This window comes from Rattus norvegicus, chromosome 20 (assembly GCF_036323735.1).
Source record: "Rattus norvegicus strain BN/NHsdMcwi chromosome 20, GRCr8, whole genome shotgun sequence".
NCBI classification, from domain to species: domain Eukaryota; kingdom Metazoa; phylum Chordata; class Mammalia; order Rodentia; family Muridae; genus Rattus; species Rattus norvegicus.
The window spans coordinates 12,305,001-12,325,210 of NC_086038.1; the positions used below are offsets into that span (position 1 = coordinate 12,305,001).

At 50.6% G+C, this 20,210-nt stretch overlaps 1 protein-coding gene across 4 annotated transcripts in view; it reads left to right on the forward strand.

Moving 5' to 3' along the window:
* Dip2a (disco-interacting protein 2 homolog A) overlaps nt 1-20,210 on the forward strand; it is an 89,483-nt gene that overhangs the window by 20,964 nt on the left and 48,309 nt on the right. For 3 of the 4 annotated variants that reach the window (XM_039099077.2, XM_063279521.1, NM_001191564.3), the window contains 5 exons: nt 2,556-2,669; nt 8,373-8,492; nt 10,003-10,230; nt 14,389-14,517; nt 18,729-18,848. In XM_039099077.2, the coding sequence (XP_038955005.1) occupies nt 2,556-2,669; nt 8,373-8,492; nt 10,003-10,230; nt 14,389-14,517; nt 18,729-18,848 (711 nt within the window). The remainder of the gene's footprint in view (nt 1-2,555; nt 2,670-8,372; nt 8,493-10,002; nt 10,231-14,388; nt 14,518-18,728; nt 18,849-20,210) is intronic. The other variant, XM_063279522.1, reaches the window with a different exon arrangement.

Genomic DNA, 20,210 nt, shown 5'->3' on the forward strand with positions numbered 1-20,210 from the left:
ACATAGGTGGAAGAAATTCAAAGGCCAGGAAATGGAAACGGTAATGAACACTAAATCATGTTCACTTTACTGGTAGATGTGGAGGTGCAAATTAGAGTGAACTGTCTGCTTAGGTTAGAAGAATCCTCAAGCTTTCCCTAAACTCACACTGAGACGTGTGCGAGGGTCCAGTACTTAACACCCATTGCTCGTGTGTGTGAACCCCTGCAGCCTTCCTGGAACGTTACCTCCTGACTCCTGCTGCAGGTAAACATGTATCTTCCCGGGACTGGAGACGCAGTTCACAAATAAGAGCGTGCCCTGCTTCCCTAGGGACCTGAGCTCAGTTTCCAGAACCCATGTCAGGGGGTCGCCTCTGACTCCCTCCAGGGAGATCTTCTAGCCTCTGTGGGTACTTGAACTCATATGTGTGGACATATACACACGGACACACACACAGAGACACGGACACACACACACACATAGGGACGCACATGGACATACATACATGGAGACACGGACACACACACACACAGAGACAGACACGGACACACACACACACACACACATAGGGACACACATGGACACACATGGCCACACATACATGGCCACACATGGCCACACACACATACCGTGCCTCATATATGTAATTTAAAACAAACTTAAACCTAGTGTGGTCCATAATGCCTTTATTCCAATTCCTTAGGAGGCAGAGGCAGGTGGATCTTTGTGAGTTCTGTGAAGTCTACATAGCAAGGTCCAGGTTCCAGACTAGCTAGGGACACACAATGAGACATTGTCTACAAACAAACAAGACATCTTCCCCCGAGTACAGTAATTTCAGATCGGTTTTTGTTGTCTCTGTGGGATAGTACATCTGTCTGAAGGATAAGGGCACCCCCGTTTTGGAAAGTATCAAATGGATCACTGTGCAAGGTACCACTTCTTTATCCTTAATGCCTGACTACTAAGCGTTCTTCAGTGAAACTTTGAAGTAGTTCTTCCGCCTAGTAGGGCCACTGTTCAGTATTGTCCTAGACCTGTACATGTACACGTATGTGTGTGTGCCTGTGTGCTGTGTGCATGTGCTCAGATTTGGAAGACGTAAGCACAGATTTCTGGAGCAGCCTTTCTCCTTCTCAAGTGCTGTATAAGCAGCCATGCTAGACCGTGCCACAGCCCCTATTACAGTGCATCTTGGGGCAGCTCAGAGGGTAGCACTTGGGGATGCAGTGAGAGTGGAGTAGATCTGAGTTGGGGGCTTGTGAGGGTCCCCTCATCGGCTTCTGGGTTGGAGGCTCATCTGCTTCTGTTTCCTGTTTCCTCACAAGTCTTTTTTTTTTTTTTTTTTTTTTTTTTTGGTTCTGGAATTAGTACATTGGACTTTACAGGCACAGCAGAGAGAGATGTGTTGCTTCGTGTGACCAGTCTTAGAGGTCAGGTAGTGCTGTGTTCCTACCCAGGATGTCCGCATGAACTCTGCTTGTCTGGGGGTGTGGTTAGGACAGGAGGAGCCAGTGAGATTGGAATGTCCGCTGGCTGGTCTTACAGAGCATTTTCAAACAAAGCTCAGGACATCAAGCTCTCTCTTCCTGAGTCTCAGCTGAAGGTTCTGCTCTGTGCCCTTGCAGCTGTTAGCAGACTAGGATTGGAATGAGACCAGAGGCTTTGTGCAGTGACTGTGTACCCTGGTAGCTCTCACTGTCCCGCATCCTGGGTCGGGGTGCTATCACTGTGAGCCATCGGCTGGGGATGGATGGAGAGTAGGAGGCATGCTCTGTTGGTCCCAGATTTGTAGACAGAGCCCACAGCGGTGCTACTCACTAGACCAGGTTGCTGGCCTCTGAGCATTCCGTGCTCTGAAGTTGTTCAGTGTTATTCTTGGTGTTTTACTCCCTACCTCTCCACTTTCCCCTGTATTTAAGGCACTGAGGATGGCTGATGGGCTGTTTCTCACTTAGAGTTTGCTGACACTGTGGACCACAGTGGTATCCAGCAGCACAGGCCACTTTAGATTATGGAACAGCCTGGATGCATGCAGGAACCAGCTCCTGAAGAGCTGTGGCTAACACGTGAGACTTAAACTGATGTGTTGTGTTGCCAAGGGTATCCCAGGGGAGTAGTTATCGTCACAGTTATGAACCAGAGGCTGGACTAGGTCTCGTGATATGGAGAGAAGGTGGTCTGGATGTGGACTTTGCTCTGACCCTTGTTCGTGGCACTTGATCCCAAGCCAGAGGCTCTTTGTGCTTGAAGAGCCTTACTAGGAGCCGTGCAGCATTCACTGTGGCCATATAAGGGAAATGCACAGTTTTAAATGGGGCTTTTTTTTTTAAAGATTTATTCATTTATTATATATAAGTACACTGTAGCTGTCTTCAGATACACCAGAAGAGGGAATCGGATCTCTTTACAGATGGTTGTGAGCCACCATGTGGTTGCTGGGAATTGAACTCATGACCTCTGGAAGAGCAGTCGGGTGCTCTTAACCACTGAGCCATCTCTCCAGCCCTAAATGGGGCTTTTTATAATGGGAAAAGCAAATTGTTTACACAATGTGTAAAACTGTGTTTCAGGAGTGGACCCCTGTCTGCAAACAGAGAGTAGAGTCCCTGGGCCCCTGCTGACTGCACCTACAGCTAAACCACAGAAGCCTCGGGCCAACTCGAGGGATGAGCGGTTCCGGTCAGGTAGGTCCATAGCCCTGGAGGCACAGGAGCGGGAGGTGGGCAGCAGCAGGAGTGAGTGGGGGCAGGAGGTGGGCAGCAGCAGGAGTGAGTGGGGGCAGGAGGTGGGCAGCAGCAGCAGGGGTGAGTGAGGGCAGGAGGAGGGCAGCAGCAGCAGGAGTGAATGGGGGCAGGAGGAGGGCAGCAGCAGCAGGGGTGAGTGGGGGCAGGAGGAGGGCAGCAGCAGCAGGGGTAAGTGGGGGCAGGAGGTGGGCAGCAGCAGGGGTGAGTGGGGGCAGGAGGAGGGCAGCAGCAGGAGTGAGTGGGGGCAGGAGGTGGGCAGCAGCAGGAGTGAGTGGGGGCAGGAGGTGGGCAGCAGCAGCAGGAGTGAGTGGGGGCAGGAGGTAGGCAGCAGCAGCAGGAGTGAGTGGGGGCAGGAGGAGGGCAGCAGCAGCAGGGGTGAGTGGGGGCAGGAAGTGGGCAGCAGCAGCAGGGGTAAGTGGGGGCAGGAGGAGGGCAGCAGCAGCAGGGGTGAGTGGGGGCAGGAGGTGAGCAGCAGCAGCAGGGGTGAGTGGGGGCAGGAGGTGAGCAGCAGCAGGAGTGAGTGGGGGCAGGAGGTGGGCAGCAGCAGCAGGGGTGAGTGGGGGCAGGAGGTGGGCAGCAGCAGCAGGGGTGAGTGGGGGCAGGAGGTGAGCAGCAGCAGGAGTGAGTGGGGGCAGGAGGTGGGCAGCAGCAGGAGTGAGTGGGGGCAGGAGGTGGGCAGCGCAGCAGGGGTGAGTGGGGGCAGGAGGTGGGCAGCAGCAGCAGGGGTGAGTGGGGGCAGGAGGTGGGCAGCAGCAGCAGGGGTGAGTGGGGGCAGGAGGTGGGCAGCAGCAGCAGGGGTGAGTGAGGGCAGGAGGAGGGCAGCAGCAGCAGGGGTGAGTGGGGGCAGGAGGTGGACAGCAGCAGCAGGAGTGAGTGGGGGCAGGAGGTGAGCAGCAGCAGGAGTGAGTGGGGGCAGGAGGTGGGCAGCCGCAGCAGGAGTGAGTGAGGGCAGGAGGAGGGCAGCAGCAGCAGGGGCGAGTGGGGGCAGGAGGTGGGCAGCAGCAGGAGTGAGTGGGGGCAGGAGGTGGGCAGCAGCAGGAGTGAGTGGGGGCAGGAGGTGGGCAGCCTCAGCAGGAGTGAGCGAGGGCAGGAGGAGGGCAGCAGCAGCAGGAGTGAGTGGGGGCAGGAGGTGGGCAGCAGCAGGAGTGAGTGGGGGCAGGAGGTGGGCAGCGCAGCAGGGGTGAGTGGGGGCAGGAGGTGGGCAGCAGCAGGAGTGAGTGGGGGCAGGAGGTGGGCAGCAGCAGCAGGAGTGAGTGAGGACAGGAGGTGGACAGCAGCAGCAGGAGTGAGCGAGGGCAGGAGGTGGACAACAGCAGGGGTGAGTGGGGGCAGGAGGAGGGCGGCAGCAGCAGGAGTGAGTGGGGGCAGGAGGTGGGCAGCAGCAGCAGGGGTGAGTGGGGACAGGAGGTGGGCAGCAGCAGGAGTGAGTGGGGACAGGAGGTGGGCAGCAGCAGGAGTGAGTGGGGGCAGGAGGTGGGCAGCAGCAGCAGGGGTGAGTGGGGGCGGGAGGTGGGCAGCAGCAGCAGGGGTGAGTGGGGGCAGGAGGAGGGCAGCAGCAGCAGGGGTGAGTGGGGACAGGAGGTGGGCAGCAGCAGGAGTGAGTGGGGACAGGAGGTGGGCAGCAGCAGCAGGGGTGAGTGGGGGCAGGAGGAGGGCAGCAGCAGCAGGGGTGAGTGGGGGCGGGAGGTGGGCAGCAGCAGCAGGGGTGAGTGGGGGCAGGAGGAGGGCAGCAGCAGGAGTGAGTGGGGGCAGGAGGTGGGCAGCAGCAGCAGGGGTGAGTGGGGGCAGGAGGAGGGCAGCAGCAGGAGTGAGTGGGGGCGGGAGGTGGGCAGCAGGAGTGAGTGGGGGCAGGAGGTGGGCAGCAGCAGGAGTGAGTGGGGGCAGGAAGTGGGCAGCAGGAGTGAGTGGGGGCAGGAGGTGGGCAGCAGCAGGAGTGAGTGGGGGCAGGAGGTGGGCAGCAGCAGGAGTGATTGGGGGCAGGAGGTGGGCAGCAGGAGTGAGTGGGGGCAGGAGGTGGGCAGCAGCAGGAGTGATTGGGGGCAGGAGGTGGGCAACAGCAGGAGTGATTGGGGGCAGGAGGTGGGCAGCAGGAGTGAGTGGGGGCAGGAGGTGGGCAGCAGCAGGAGTGAGTGGGGGCAGGAGGTGGGCAGCAGGAGTGAGTGGGGGCAGGAGGTGGGCAGCAGCAGGAGTGAGTGGGGGCAGGAGGTGGGCAGCAGGAGTGAGTAGGGGCAGGAGGTGGGCAGCAGCAGGAGTGAGTGGGGGCAGGAGGTGGGAGCAGGAGTGAGAGGGGGCAGGAGGTGGGCAGCAGGAGTGAGTGGGGGCAGGAGGTGGGCAGCAGCAGGAGTGAGTCGGGGCAGGAGGTGGGCAGCGCAGCAGGGGTGAGTGGGGGCAGGAGGTGGGCAGCAGCAGCAGGGGTGAGTGGGGGCAGGAGGTGGGCAGCAGCAGCAGGGGTGAGTGGGGGCAGGAGGTGGGCAGCAGCAGCAGGAGTGAGTGAGGACAGGAGGTGGACAGCAGCAGCAGGAGTGAGCGAGGGCAGGAGGTGGACAACAGCAGGGGTGAGTGGGGGCAGGAGGAGGGCGGCAGCAGCAGGGGTGAGTGGGGACAGGAGGTGGGCAGCAGCAGGAGTGAGTGGGGGCAGGAGGTGGGCAGCAGCAGCAGGGGTGAGTGGGGGCGGGAGGTGGGCAGCAGCAGCAGGGGTGAGTGGGGGCAGGAGGAGGGCAGCAGCAGCAGGGGTGAGTGGGGACAGGAGGTGGGCAGCAGCAGGAGTGAGTGGGGACAGGAGGTGGGCAGCAGCAGCAGGGGTGAGTGGGGGCAGGAGGAGGGCAGCAGCAGCAGGGGTGAGTGGGGGCGGGAGGTGGGCAGCAGCAGCAGGGGTGAGTGGGGGCAGGAGGAGGGCAGCAGCAGGAGTGAGTGGGGGCAGGAGGTGGGCAGCAGCAGCAGGGGTGAGTGGGGGCAGGAGGAGGGCAGCAGCAGGAGTGAGTGGGGGCGGGAGGTGGGCAGCAGGAGTGAGTGGGGGCAGGAGGTGGGCAGCAGCAGGAGTGAGTGGGGGCAGGAGGTGGGCAGCAGGAGTGAGTGGGGGCAGGAGGTGGGCAGCAGCAGGAGTGAGTGGGGGCAGGAGGTGGGCAGCAGCAGGAGTGAGTGGGGGCAGGAGGTGGGCAGCAGGAGTGAGTGGGGGCAGGAGGTGGGCAGCAGCAGGAGTGATTGGGGGCAGGAGGTGGGCAGCAGCAGCAGGGGTGAGTGGGGGCAGGAGGAGGGCAGCAGCAGCAGGGGTGAGTGGGGGTGGGATGTGGGCAGCAGCAGCAGGGGTGAGTGGGGGCAGGAGGAGGGCAGCAGCAGGAGTGAGTGGGGGCAGGAGGTGGGCAGCAGCAGCAGGGGTGAGTGGGGGCAGGAGGAGGGCAGCAGCAGGAGTGAGTGGGGGCGGGAGGTGGGCGGCAGGAGTGAGTGGGGGCAGGAGGTGGGCAGCAGCAGGAGTGAGTGGGGGCAGGAGGTGGGCAGCAGGAGTGAGTGGGGGCAGGAGGTGGGCAGCAGCAGGAGTGAGTGGGGGCAGGAGGTGGGCAGCAGCAGGAGTGATTGGGGGCAGGAGGTGGGCAGCAGGAGTGAGTGGGGGCAGGAGGTGGGCAGCAGCAGGAGTGAGTGGGGGCAGGAGGTGGGAGCAGGAGTGAGTGGGGGCAGGAGGTGGGCAGCAGGAGTGAGGGGGGTCGGGAGGTGGGCAGCAGCAGGAGTGAGTCGGGGCAGGAGGTGGGCAGCAGCAAGACACGTGTTCTGACTGCTAAGGCTTTTGGTTGGATTTTCTCTGTTAGAATGTCCACCAAAGAAGCAGTTATTTTTTGCTTGATATCATCATATTGTCTAAGAAAACAGAATCTAGAGGTAGGGTTTTTTTGTTTTGTTTTTGTTTGTTTGTTTTTCAAGACAGGGCTTCTCTGTGTAGCCCTGGATGTCCTTGAACTTGAGTTGTAGACCAGGCCGACCTCGAACTCACAAAGATCTGCCTGTCTCTGCCTCCCTAGTGCTGGGATTAAAGCCTTGCACCACTAGGCACAGCTGAGATAATCCATTTTGATGTCTCACTTTTCTTACATATTGCTTGTATGCAAAGTTTGTGTGTGCATAGGCATGTGTATGTATACATGTGTGTGCATGTATGTGCATGCATGTGTAGACGTGTATATATACATGTGTGTGCATGTGCATGTGCCCTCTTTTTCTTTTCCTCGTTTTCTGTTTTAGCTGTGAACTTGCCAAGTAGGCGAGCCTGACTGGCCAGTGAGTCCAGCGATCTTGCTTCTACCTCTCCGTTGGGAGTATAAGCGTTCCTAGATGCTTTTTAAATATGAGTTCTAGACCCTCATGCTGGCAGTGCAAGCCCTTTACTGACTAAGCCCTCTCTCTGGTCCCCTCCTGCCTACCAGGACAGCATGCTTCTGTCTGTATCCACTTCTCCACCAGAAGCTCCAGACCACTCAGCGATGTCTGTGTACATGGGAGTAGCTATATGACTAGTATAGTTTAAATTCTCACTTAGTTAAAATTTCCCACTATTTCGCAATGCTTTATATAAATATTTAAGTAATATTTAAATTTACTTTGATTTTGGTTTACTTTTAAAAACAGTTTTGCTTTGTGGGTGTGGGTGTGTGCGTGCGTGCCTGCGTACGTTGGTGTGTGCATTGTTTATGTGTGTGGGTGCACACGTGCCATGGTGCACATGTGGAAGTCTCAGACAGCTTACAGGAGTCAGTTTTTCTTTTACTTTGTAGGTTCTAGGGATCAAACAAGATGCCAGGCTTGGTGGTCATAAGTACCTTCACTTGCTGGTCCATCTTCTCCACCCCTCTTTATTTTGGGACGTGTTCTCAGTCTCATGCAGCTCAGACTGGACTGGAACTTACTGTGTAGTAGAGCGTAGCCTTTAACTTCTGGTCATTTGTTTCCATCTTGGGGACAAACAGCCTGGTCAGGTACCAAAACGCCTGGCTTACATGGCACCGGGGGTTGGAAGTCGGGGACTCATATGTGATGTGCAAGCATTTCACCTACTGAGTCGTGCATGCGTATGTTCAGGCGTGCATGCCCTTACATGTATGTGGAGGCATGGATGTTGGATGTCTTCCTTAATCACAGTGCACTGGATTTTTCTTACACAATAGGTGAACTGACTGGTGCACATGTTTCATGAACACTGAGACATCCTCAGTGGACCCTCCTGATGTGCTTAGATGCTCACACTGACTAGAGGCCACTGTTTTCAAAATGTGTCTGCCTGCCCGCTTGCCCGCTTGCCCGCTTGCCTGCTTGCCCGCTTGCCTGCTTGCCCGCTTGCCCGCTTGCTTGCCTGCCCGCTTGCTTGCCTGCCTGCTTGCCTGCTTGCTTGTGAACCTTCCGTTGACCTGCTGCTTAGCTAGGCTGGCCGGCCAGTGAACCTCTGGAAGTCCTTAGCCTTTTTCTTTTTTTAATTTATAGCTAGAAGTATTTATCAAGTTCAGAAGCGGAATGCACAGCAAAGTGATATTGAGAGACAGTCTGAGGCACAGCGGCGAGTGGGCAGGCAGAGCATTTATTTTCTGCTCTGGGTGAGCAAACATAAGAGCAGACTGTGACCACTGTAGTAAACCACCCACTGCTACTGTTGTTGCTGTGCAGATGTTCACACGGAAGCCGTGCAGGCAGCTCTGGCCAAGTACAAGGAGAGGAAGATGCCCATGCCTTCAAAGAGACGGTCTGCCCTTGTGCACTCATCCGTGGAAACCTATACACCTCCAGGTACTGAGAGATGGTGTCCGAAAGAGTCTCATGAGCATGGCATGGGCCCAGTGGTATAATGTTTGTTTTCACTGAACTGGAATACCCTTATAGCCTGTGGTACAGGTTTGAGAAACTTAGAAATTAAAAATTGGGGGCTGGGGATTTAGCTCAGTGGTAGAGCGCTTACCTAGGAAGCGCAAGGCCCTGGGTTTGGTCCCCAGCTCCGAAAAAAAGAACCAAAAAAAAAAAAAAAAGAAATTAAAAATTGTTTACATGCGTGTGTAGTCCTTACCTACCAATTCATAGTTTCCGGGGTATTTTTCTTACCCGGGTAGATATTTGTATTGTAGTAGGGTTTTTGTATGGACTTTACTTTTTAAATAAGGACATAAACCAAAACCAGACACTTAGTGGAATGTGCAGAGTTCTCGAACTGGATTTTAAAATTACTCTAATTTCTCCCCTTGATCTGTTGTGCCTCTGCCTCTGCCTCTGCCTCTGCCTCTGCCTCTGCCCCTGCCCCTGCCCCTGCCCCTGCCTCTGCCCACCTCTGTCCCCAGTCTGTCCTGTTTCCAACCTGACCATTTAAAATGCTTATTTGGAGAGTTTGGGGATATTTTATCATGAAGTTTCTTTCTAATGGCCTATTAAACCAGAGTAAGGTGCAACGTCTGGTGGCTTCACATCTATGCATCTCCACAGCTGCCCCTCGTGTTACCAAGTTAAAAAAAAAAAACAGCTGACAATGATTGGTGACTTGACACATCTGGAATTATTAAAACAGTAAAGAGCAAACATACACGATTTGCAAGGTGACCTGGTGGCTTCGGTTGGGTGCTTCTTCCCTTTAAAGAAAGACTTATGGTTGAGGGAAGTCTTCAGATATTGGGTCTCACTATTGTTTCTGCTAATAAAGCTATAGGCACCAGCCAACAGTAAAAATAGACACACACCCTTTTAATAACTATAAGCTCATAACAAAATGCAGGCATGCTGACTTGATGGGACTTTAGATCACAGACAGTTTTCTAAGCTGAAGCGGTTATGTTGAGGATGGACTTCTTTCCAGAGTGACTTCTCCTCTGTTCCCTGTGAACATAGAAGTAGACAGGGCCACAGTCTCCCATAGCAACAGCAGGCAAGGACATGAGGTGCGGGCTGTGGCTGGGCACCTATGGGATGCTGATATGTGGATGTGGTGCCAGTCCATGTGGATGGGCAGCAGTGAGTGCTGGACCCTCACAGTGCACATCACAGTTGGGACTTCTTAGGTTTAGAGGACAAAGGCTGTTTCCATTCCTTGTGCGTGACGTCCCATGGCCAGGACCTCTCTGGGGACCTTGGGTCTTACGGGATCACTTCCCAGAAGCAGGACTTCTTATGTGCCTTTCTAGAGTGAGGTGACTTCTGAGCTGCCCACTTACCACTCGGAGTGGAATGGTGCTTCGGGCCTGGAGACAAGTGGGAGATCCTTTCCCTCTCCTGACCCATCTCTACATCATGCTTGTCACCGTTATTTTAATCACAGACACGTCATCTGCCTCAGAAGATGAGGGCTCTTTACGGCGACCTGGGCGACTCACCTCCACTCTGCTCCAGAGCCATTCCGGCATCGAGCCCTGGCTCGACAGGGTCATTCAGGGCTCGTCCACTTCATCCTCTGCATCCTCCACCTCATCCCACCCGGGAGGGAGACCTGCTGCTGCTCCCAGTGCCTCCACTGCGCTTGCAGGCCTCACGGCCCACGCCCACATAGGTCAGTAACAGCCGCCCAGCCCCGCCCACCGGGAAGGGTCAGGATTGTCCGGGACAGAGGACCACTGTCAAGTGACTGAGGTCATGAGCCAGCTGTCACATGGTGCCTTGTCTGCCTGAGATATCAGCTGGCTTTTAGCTTTTAATAATCACATTTGATCACAATGGGGTCACACTCAGATAGCTTGGCACCGAGATTAGGGCAAACAAAATGTCTCTGTTGCTAAATTGTTGTCTCCATCCAGATCTACCTCTTTCTTATCTGGGATGTGTCTTTTAGGGACAGAAGCACTTTTATAATCCTATGGCCTGGCAGACTGGTGGGGTGTGTCCCCATCCTCAGCAACATGCTGGTCTCTTGATGTCCTGTGGTCCTTTTCTGTTTCCCAGGTGGTTGTGCTGGCCATCCTGCGCCTGGCTCTCTAATCACCATTTTTCCCTGGGGCTTTGCATACGCGACTGTAAGGGCTATCTGCTGTCCTGTGCACAGACCCTGATATGGGGGGTTCAGGCTATAGCTTCAGTCTGATCTTTCTTCCTGTAGTCTTCCTAAAGACAAGATGTCAGTCCAGTCCTAAAGATACAGCAGTCTTCTCAGCCAGATAGCTCTTGGATGTCAGAAGTCTTAGAAAGGCGCCTTGAGCCGTTTGAAACCCAGTATGTAAATAGTTGTATGGGTGTGTGAGGCCCATCGACATCTGTGTCCCAGGACCTTAAAAAAGAATGAGTACAGCTTGCCTGAGGTCTCACTGATTAGTGGGGAAGCTGCCTCTTTGTTTTATTCTGCTGGACCTGGGGTGGCGAGCATTTTTGGTGTATCAGGACTAGTTGGGGAGGCAGTAAGGGTTTCTGCAGGCCACGGTAGGTGGTCTTCTGAGTTCTTTTCCTGTCGAGTCTGCTGTGCTGGCTGGATTAGGGGTGAGTGGTGGGGGTTTCTCTTCGTAGCCTGTGTTTGTCTCAACATCCTCTGTGGGGCCTGTCAGTGTGGCTCTTTGATTTTTATTTCTTGAGTCCCTGTACAGTCCCTGTAATCTGCTGAACATCTGTTCTCCACTGCAGCGAGTGTCCTGGGGAGACTCGAGGTTCCTCTGCCACATCGCGCTTCTTGCCCACAGAGCAGCTGCATGTAGCAGGCCACAAGAGGAGACAGCCCTTAGAACAGCTGCCTCCCGGGTGTCTGTGGCTTGCTTGTTTCCTGTGTGGCTGTTGGCTGTGGGCTACATTTCCTCAAGGAATCTTGACAGCCTGGAGCGGGAAAGTAGCTATTACTTTGCTTTCCTGTTTCTCTAGAGGCTTTTGTTTGTTTTTGTTCTACATTTGCTTGTTTATTTAGTGGGGTTCTCTCGTGTGTGTGTGTGTGTGTGTGTGTGTGTGTGTGTGTGTGTGTGTGTGTGTGTGTGTGTGTATCGCCTTCTTAACCGTCTGAGTAATGCTCAGTTTCCTGACTCTGCTGTCTCAGGCTCTTTCTAGGGGTGCAGGACCCTACAGCACACAGCATGAAAGGCTTGTCCTGGCCAAGCTGGTACTCCTCGATCATGTTTAGCATGCTAAACTAGCCCTGGCTCTCAGCATCCGGCAGACACAGCCTCAGAGCTCAGTGGTTCTGCTATGGCTAGCTTCGGTGTGTTCATTCTCTGTAGGGGATGTGGCTGTAGGTATCATAAGGTGGCTCTGCTGCCTGTGCTGGTGGGAGACCCGTCCTGCCTTCTGCAGGCGTGCTGGGAGGGCCCTTTCTCTTCTGACATGCTTGGCCTAGCATTGATCGATTCTACTCAGTTAAAACAGCCAATCCCAACTTGGATTCCAAGACCTTACTGCGCACGTAGTTTTATATGTTATTGGATAACCGAAAAGCGCAGTTAGCTTGATTTCTCAATCTTATTTTTTATTCTTTCAATTACATTTATTCTTTTAAACACATTTTAAGTTATTTATTTTGTGTGCATGTGTGTGGGAGGTGTGTGGGTGGAGATCAGAGGCTGCAGAATGACTTCAGGGTGTGTGTGTGTGTGTGTGTGTGTGTGTGTGTGTGTTCGTTCACATGAATACGTGTGTGGCATGTACCACGGTGTGCATGTGGAAGTCAGTTCTTTCCTTCTATTATGTGTTCCAGGGACTGAACTGAGGTCAGAGTTCACGGCAAGTGGTTTTATCCACTGAGCCATCTCATCGACTCTTGATTTGATTTCTAAATTCAGATTTAACTTCCTTAATCTCAAATCTGAAATTTAGAGCAGCACATTGGGACATTTCAGAGTTTCTGTTAGGAATGCTTCACTAGCAAGGTGTGTAAACGTCCCAGATTTTTGGTTCTCTGATTTCTGAACTACACAGCTCCTCGGTTGTTGGCCGAGTGCATCCTCAGTGTGCCCCATCCTCATCACAAAGCCATTTTCGCTTCCCCTCCAATTAGCTCTTTAACTGAGTGAAGGAAAAACTAGGAAGAGCAATACAGCAAGTAACAATTTGAAGTGTAACCTTTTAGGTAAAGGTTATTTCATGTATTAGTTTCAGTTTTTGGATTGAGGAAATAAAGACATCAAACATTTTGACAAATATAAAACATCTATCTTCAGAAGCAGTGCTTACAGTGGTAGTTTGGAAAAGCAAAGTTTACTTTGATGTAGGGGGTATATACTTTATAGAATATAAGGTACTGTCTTTTGACATAGACTTTTACAACCATTCCTCTTTTCGCTAGGTTTGGAAGCACAGGGATGTTTCTTTATAAACCGGAAGGTCATCCTGAGAGTCGAACTTTAAAGTTTGCTCATCAGCAGGCCTTTCAAGGGCTGTGAAAACTGCCACTCAAGTTTTAAAACTTTTTTTCAAAAATGAGTATTCTGTTATATAAATAGCAAGTGTATGTTTTTTCCTTTATATTTTCTTTCTACCTATTCAGATCGCTATTGAATTTTATCCAGGTTAATGAAGTGATAGATGATCAGAATTGAAGCATCAGAGTCTTAAGGGAGACACGGAGCACACTTAATGTAAATTCTGCAGATCACCAGCCTTCACCACACGGGCTCGCTGCCCCGAGTGAGCCACGTAGCCGCAATCTATAGTTATTTTCTGAATTTCTTTCATAGCAGTAGGCCCAACAGTAATGAAAATTCAATAGCAAATTATAGTCAGTATTTGGAACAGGTCAAAGTCCTGTTTCATGAAAATTAAACAAAAAAATTATGTTGAATAAAATGAAAGGAATAATTTAAGTTATATCTTATGCATCTGTCTTAAATAAAGTATTAATTGATTATACATCATATATATATTAAGTTGACTGTGGCCTCTTGATATAGAAAATATTTTGTTCATTTGAGATGGGTTGTGTTATAACTGTACAGGCTGGCCTTGAACTTGTGACCCTTCTGTCTCCCAGACAGTTAGACTTATAGGTGTACATCACTTATGGTACATCTATGTCATTGCAGAAAATTTTTAACTAGCATATGAGACACTTTTAGTTTTTGTATTTAATTTTAAAAAAATTGCAGACACAGGGTCTCACTATGTAACTCTGGCTATCCTGGAATTTTCTATGTAGATCAGGCTTGCCTTGAACGTAGAGAGATCTGCCCTTGGCTCCTGAGGTGCTGGTATTAAAGGCATGTTTAGTGCCTGACTGTTTTTGTCCCTCTTTTTAAAAAAAAGATTTTATTTTATGTGTATGATTATTTTGCCAGCATATACCCCTATGAACATGCAGTATCTGCAGAGGCCAGAAGAGGGCATTGGATCTCCTGGAACTGGCATTACAGGCAGTTGCGAGCTGCCATGTGGGTGCTGGGAACTGAACCCGGGTCCCTGCAAGAGCAGCCAGTGCTCTTCTTAGAAGGGAAGTTAGAAGGCTGTTTGGTTTTCATAATGTAACAAAAAGCATTTATTAGCAGTTTTATTTCAAATTAAGTTTTGTTTCCTTCAGGGAAACTTTCCAACTACAGTCTTGTTGAGCAGCACGGTTAAGAGGCAAGTTTCCTGAGTACTTCTGATATACTTGGTCGTTCGAGGTCTGTATCAGTTGAGGAGACGTATTGAGCCACCTCATTCCCTGCTTAGAGCACAGACAATGAAAGTTTAGACTGACAGGTTTGGAAGGAAACTTAATGCTTGTTGAATTAATCACTGTTATTTGGTTATGTTTTTCAAAAACCAGATCCGCACTCCGCCCCACCCGATGTTACCACTGGGCTTGTGGAACACTCACACTTCGAGCGTCCACAGATGGCCTCTGTACGAGGTGTTCCTCGAGGGCACGGCAGGAACATGCTGGAGACCGCAGATGGTAAGAAAGGCATCTCTCTCTTTTCTGAAACAACAGCGGGCAGGACTCTGTGATATTTCAGGTGGCCTTTGTGTATTCCCTTTTCTAGCTAATCATGTCATTTATGGTCTTCTGTGCAAATCAATAGAAACCAGTGTGCAGGGAACGCAGTATAGAAAAACATCGTGTAGAAGAGTGATCGGTGGTATCTAGGAAAGAGGCCCCTTCCCGATTCTGAAGGAGAAGGGAAATAGGCCACCGTGGAAAGTTCCTACACTCGGAGTGAGCTGGGTACCGCACCTCACATCCCTGGCAGCCTTTGAGGTTGATGCAGACTCAGAGAATGATGTGAGGGAATTTAGAGCTTCAAATAATAATATTATAAAATAAAAATGCCTAGGCTCAGTGTTCTAAGACTTTCCTTAAGTAGAAAAAGAAGACCAAGGTAAATGTAGAGCAGGAGGAAAGAGACACTAAACACAGGAGGAGCACACACGGAGGACAAACAGCAGAGCGACGCAGGCTGAAGGCTGGCTCTCGGAAAGGCTAGTTCATAGTTTCCTGTGAGTGGATCAGGACAGATGGATGAGGCAGAGCCAGAATGCCTACTGTAGCAACGCCTCTGATTAACAACCCGTGGAAGCCCTCGCCAGGAAAATGAAGCAAAGAAAAACCAACAGAAGACATCAACAGAAGTCTGTCCACAGATGTGCAAAACCAAAGGATAAGCAGGCGACCCAGACAGACATACTAGTGACTTCAGTGAAGTAGCAAGATACAAAGCCACCACAGAAAGGCCAGTTAAAATTACTCAATATAAATTCATCATATGATCCCTGTGAGAAATTCACGGAACTTTAAATGGTCATAATATAAACTTACCCTAAAAATGTACGCTCATGATAATCTGGGAAGAGCGAAGCTGAGGATGCTCGTGTTTGTAAAACTGGTCTCAGGGCGGGAGCAGTCAGAGCTGTAGGCCTGGCGTAAAGACAACTCTCTGTGTCCCCGAACAGAACAGAAAACTCATAAATCAGCCCTCATGTGTGTGAGCAAATGGTTTTGGGAAGCACTGTTTCATGAGCTAGCGTCCTGGATTGTAGAAGGAGAAGGCAACCGAGGGTTCGCCCCTCTCACCCCCCGCTTCTCACCTGTGCATTCAGTGAGGCCAGTTGTCTGAAGCTCTTGCTGGTCAGGGTCCCTCACTAATGTGGGAAGTATCCTGGTAAACCGTCCTGGAATGAATCCTTTTCCTGTGATTTGGTTTCATCCGGGTATTTCGTCACAACAGGGAAAGAGATGAACACAGCAGATAAAACAATTTAGGATTTTTTTTCTGAACCTGTTCCTGCAAAACTAAGGAAAGGGAAGTGCACACAGTCATACTTGCAGCACTGTATTAGAAACTATATCAAATCATTGAAGCCTCACAAGTTGGCTCAGGAAAGGTCATCGGTTCACACTGTAGAGGCCCGTGCACTCTGTTAAAGTGCTTTCCCAAGTGATGTTAAGTGGAGAAGAAAAGTCAAAGGATATCATCTGTGTAAGAAAGAAGATCCCAAATCACAACTGCAGCTGTGCTCCTTCATCATAGGGCCCAGGAAGGATGACCAGACAGCAATGCAAATGTCGTCTTTTAAGAGGAGGAGCAAGATGGAACCGGTGTAGTAGGGTGTGGTCTTTCTCAGTTGTCTGTTATACAGTGTGCTGGCTTGAATGAGAATGGCCCCATCAGCTAGTTGAGTGCTTAGTCACCAGGGAGTGGAACTGTTTGAGAAGGATTAAGAGGTGTGGCTTTGTCTCTCTTCTGCCTGCTGCCTACAGATCAGGGTGTAGAGTTTTAGCTAATACTTGAGCACCATGTCTGTCTGCTTTCCACTGTGATGATTTAGAGCCACGTCTCTAAAAGTGTAAGCAAGCCCCTGATTCAGTGCTTTTTTTTCTATGAGGTGCCATGGTCGTGGTGTCTTCCACAACAGTAGAACAGCTACTGAGACATGCAGTGTGTTATCTGTCATTGTTCTGACACAATACCCAAAGAGAAAGGGTCCCACTCATAGCTGAGAAGCAATCAAGGGCTGCTGTGGGAAGAAGAGTCGTTCTCCCCGACAATAAGATCACTGAGAGGTTATCCATGCTCCCGTTAATGGCCCCATACCTGTATACATACTGCAGCGTGTGTGTGTGTGTGTGTGTGTGTGTGTGTGTGTGTGTGTGTGTGTGTGCGCGCGCGCACGTGTATAGATGTTTTGCTTGCATATATATGTACCGTATGTGTGCCTGGTGTCCACAGAGTCCAGAAGAGGGCATCAGAGCCCCTAGGACTGGGATGGCAGATGTTTGCGAGCTGCCGTGTGGGCATTGGGAATCAAACCTGAGTCCTGGAAGAACAGCCAGTGTGCTCTCAAGTATGGAGCCATCTCTTCAGCCCTAATAATTTACTTTTCTTAAACCTAAAATTAAACTGGAAAATCTCTTCTTTTCTTCCCCTCTCTTCTCTGTTTACCTCCTTCTCTTCTAACGTAGGGTCTCACTATGTAGCCAAGGCTGGCCTGGAACTCCCTATGAAGACCAGGATGGCCTCAAATTCATAGAGATCTACCTGCCTCTCTGCCTCCCAAGAGCTAGGATTAAAGGCGTGTGTCACCACCCCTAGCTTACACTGAACTAAAATATTGTAAACTAAATTAAACTTAATTTAATTCACATTAAATTCATTACATGTCGACATAAATCTCATGTTAAGGAAGAATTTCTGCCACAGTAGACACCATTGGTGTTCCTGTTGTGTGGGTGTCTGCCTGACAGAAGCATCTACGTTCCCACCACTGACTTAGGTGTCTGCTGCTGTCAGACGTGTCCTCTGCAGAAGAACAGGAAAAGTACATTACATTCTTGTTTAAAAATAATTTTTGAGGTTGGGGATTTAGCTCAGTGGTAGAGCGCTTGCCTAGGAAGCGCAAGGCCCTGGGTTCGGTCCCCAGCTCCGAAAAAAAAAAAAAAAAAGGAAAAAAAATAATTTTTGAGATTTTACTTCTTTTATTTTTTAATGTATATTATTGGTTGTTGCATGTAATGTCTGTGCACCATGTATACACAGTGCCCACAGGGGCCAGAAGAGGTTAGTGAATCCTCCTGGAGTTACATACGGTTTTAATTTGCTGGGATTTGAACCCAGGTCCTGTGGAAGAGCAATCAGTGTCCTAACCATTGAGCCATCTCTCAAGTATCCATAGATTATATTCTGATAAGACCATGCAATGAGTTTGACAAGTGCTCTGAAAGGGCCATGGAGTTACCCTCCTCCCCACAGGATTTCGGGATTACTTTGTAAACTGTTGGCTTAAAACAAATCCTGTTTCTTGAAAGATATCCAGTAAATGCTTGTCAAATGGATTGGCACAGTCTGAAATGATTGATAGGACCAGCAGCTGGCTGGATCTGTAGGTCTGTCCCACTGACAGCTAGTCTTCAAACCTCACACCAGGTGTCTGCCCCACTGAACAGCTGGTTATCAAACCTCACACCTGGTGTGTACCCCACTGAACAGCTGGTCATCAAACTTCATACCTGGTGTGTGACCCACTGAACAGCTGGTCATCAAACCTCACACCTGGTGTGTACCCCACTGAACAGCTGGTCATCAAACCTCATACCTGGTGTGTGCCCCACTGAACAGCTGGTCATCAAACCTCACACCTGGTGTGTATTCCACTGAACAGCTGGTCATCAAACCTCACACCTGGTGTGTACCCCACTGAACAGCTGGTCATCAAACCTCACACCTGGTGTGTGCCCCACTGAACAGCTGGTCATCAAACCTTACACCTGGTGTGTGCCCCACTGAACAGCTGGTCATCAAACCTCACACCTGGTGTCTGCCCCACTGAACAGCTGGTCATCAAACCTCACACCTGGTGTCTGCCCCACTGAACAGCTGGTCATCAAACCTCATACCTGGTGTGTACCCCACTGAGCAGCTGGTCATCAAACCTCACACTTGGTGTGTATTCCACTGAACAGCTGGTTATCAAACCTCATACCTGGTGTGTGACCCACTGAACAGCTGGTCATCAAACCTCACACCTGGTGTGTACCCCACTGAACAGCTGGTCATCAGTCCTCACACCTGGTGTGTGCCCCACTGAACAGCTGGTCATCAAACCTCACACCTGGTGTGTGCTCTAGTGGTTATGGTATGACACAGTCTTTTTCTGCTCTCCCCTTGACAGGTGTGCCTGTGAACAGCAGAGTGTCCTCCAAAATCCAGCAGCTATTGAATACCCTGAAGAGGCCAAAACGCCCTCCTCTGAAGGAGTTTTTTGTGGATGATTTTGAGGAGTTACTGGAAGGTAGAGTTCCCTGACTTGGTCTTGAATGTTTTTGTGAACATTGTGGCCAGAAAGTCTGAAGACAGGCAAATGTGCATTTCCCGTGAGTCACTACATGTGGTGACACAGTAAAATAACTGGTCACCATGTGCAGTGGTGAGTGTGGAGCCACACTGACTGCTTCCTGTGTGTAGAAACTGAGGTGACTTAGCATCTCTGCATTCAGTCTGCTGGTGAGCACCTCATAAAAATACTTCCAATGTTTCATTGAATTTAGATTGTTTAAATTTTCATTGTAGATTATTTAAGTTTTGGTGTAAACACTAAGTCCAAACTACCTGTCATCCCATGGCTTTAAAGCATTTGGTTTTTAACTTATCTTTGGCTTCTTTTCCAAATGTTAGCCTCTCATTTATAAATGAGTATATATTTAGAAAAGAAAGGGTGCAGACTTTAAATTTTTTTAAAGAAAACTAGTAAGAGTAAGAAATAGCCCATTGAGCACAGAAAGAAGCCAGTGCTGGCATGTGTGTGTGTGTGTGTGTGTGTGTATATATATATATATATATGTATGTATATATATATATGTGCCTGTGTTCTATGTGCATGCATGTATGTTTCTGTGTGCATGCATGTGTGTATTATGCACACATGCATGTGTGTATGCATGTTTCTATGTATTTGTGCATATGTATATGTATATCTGTATGTGTATGTGTGTATGTGTCTGTGTGTATGTCTGTGTATGTGTACATGTGTGTGTATATGTGTATGTGTGTATGTGTCTGTGTGTATGTCTGTGTGTGTGTATGTGTCTGTGTGTGTGTGTGTGTGTGCCTGTGTGTGTGTGTGTGTGTGTGTCTGTGCGTGTGTGTGTGTGTGTGTGTGTACCTGTGTGTGTGTGTCTGTGTGTGTGTCACCTGTGTGTGTGTGTCTCTGTGTGTGTGTGTGTAGACGACAGGCACCACACAACTGACCCTCACTACCATGCCTCTGTGCAGTGTTGCCAGCATAGGCGTCTCCTCTACCCCGAGCATGAGGTCTGTTTTCAGAACCTGGTCGTCCTATGTAAGGAGACTGCTGTACCTTTTAAGTTCAGAGTTCACAGTACGTAAGTTTTTTAAAGCAGGATGTCAGCCTTTTGGGGGCAGTGGACTCACCCTACTCTAGGCTGGCTTTAAAGTTGCAGTCTTCCTCCCGAGCCTTTTCAGCGCTGGGATTGTAGGTGGCTGCCATCATGCTGAGCCAGCAGGCTTTCTTTTCTCTGTTTACACCATAGCTGTTGGAAAGGAAAGTCTTCCTCCCCCCCCTGGCCAGGGTAGGAGCTCAGGACCTCACACTTGGAGGTGAATACCAGGGCTAGAGAGATGACTCAGCGGTTAA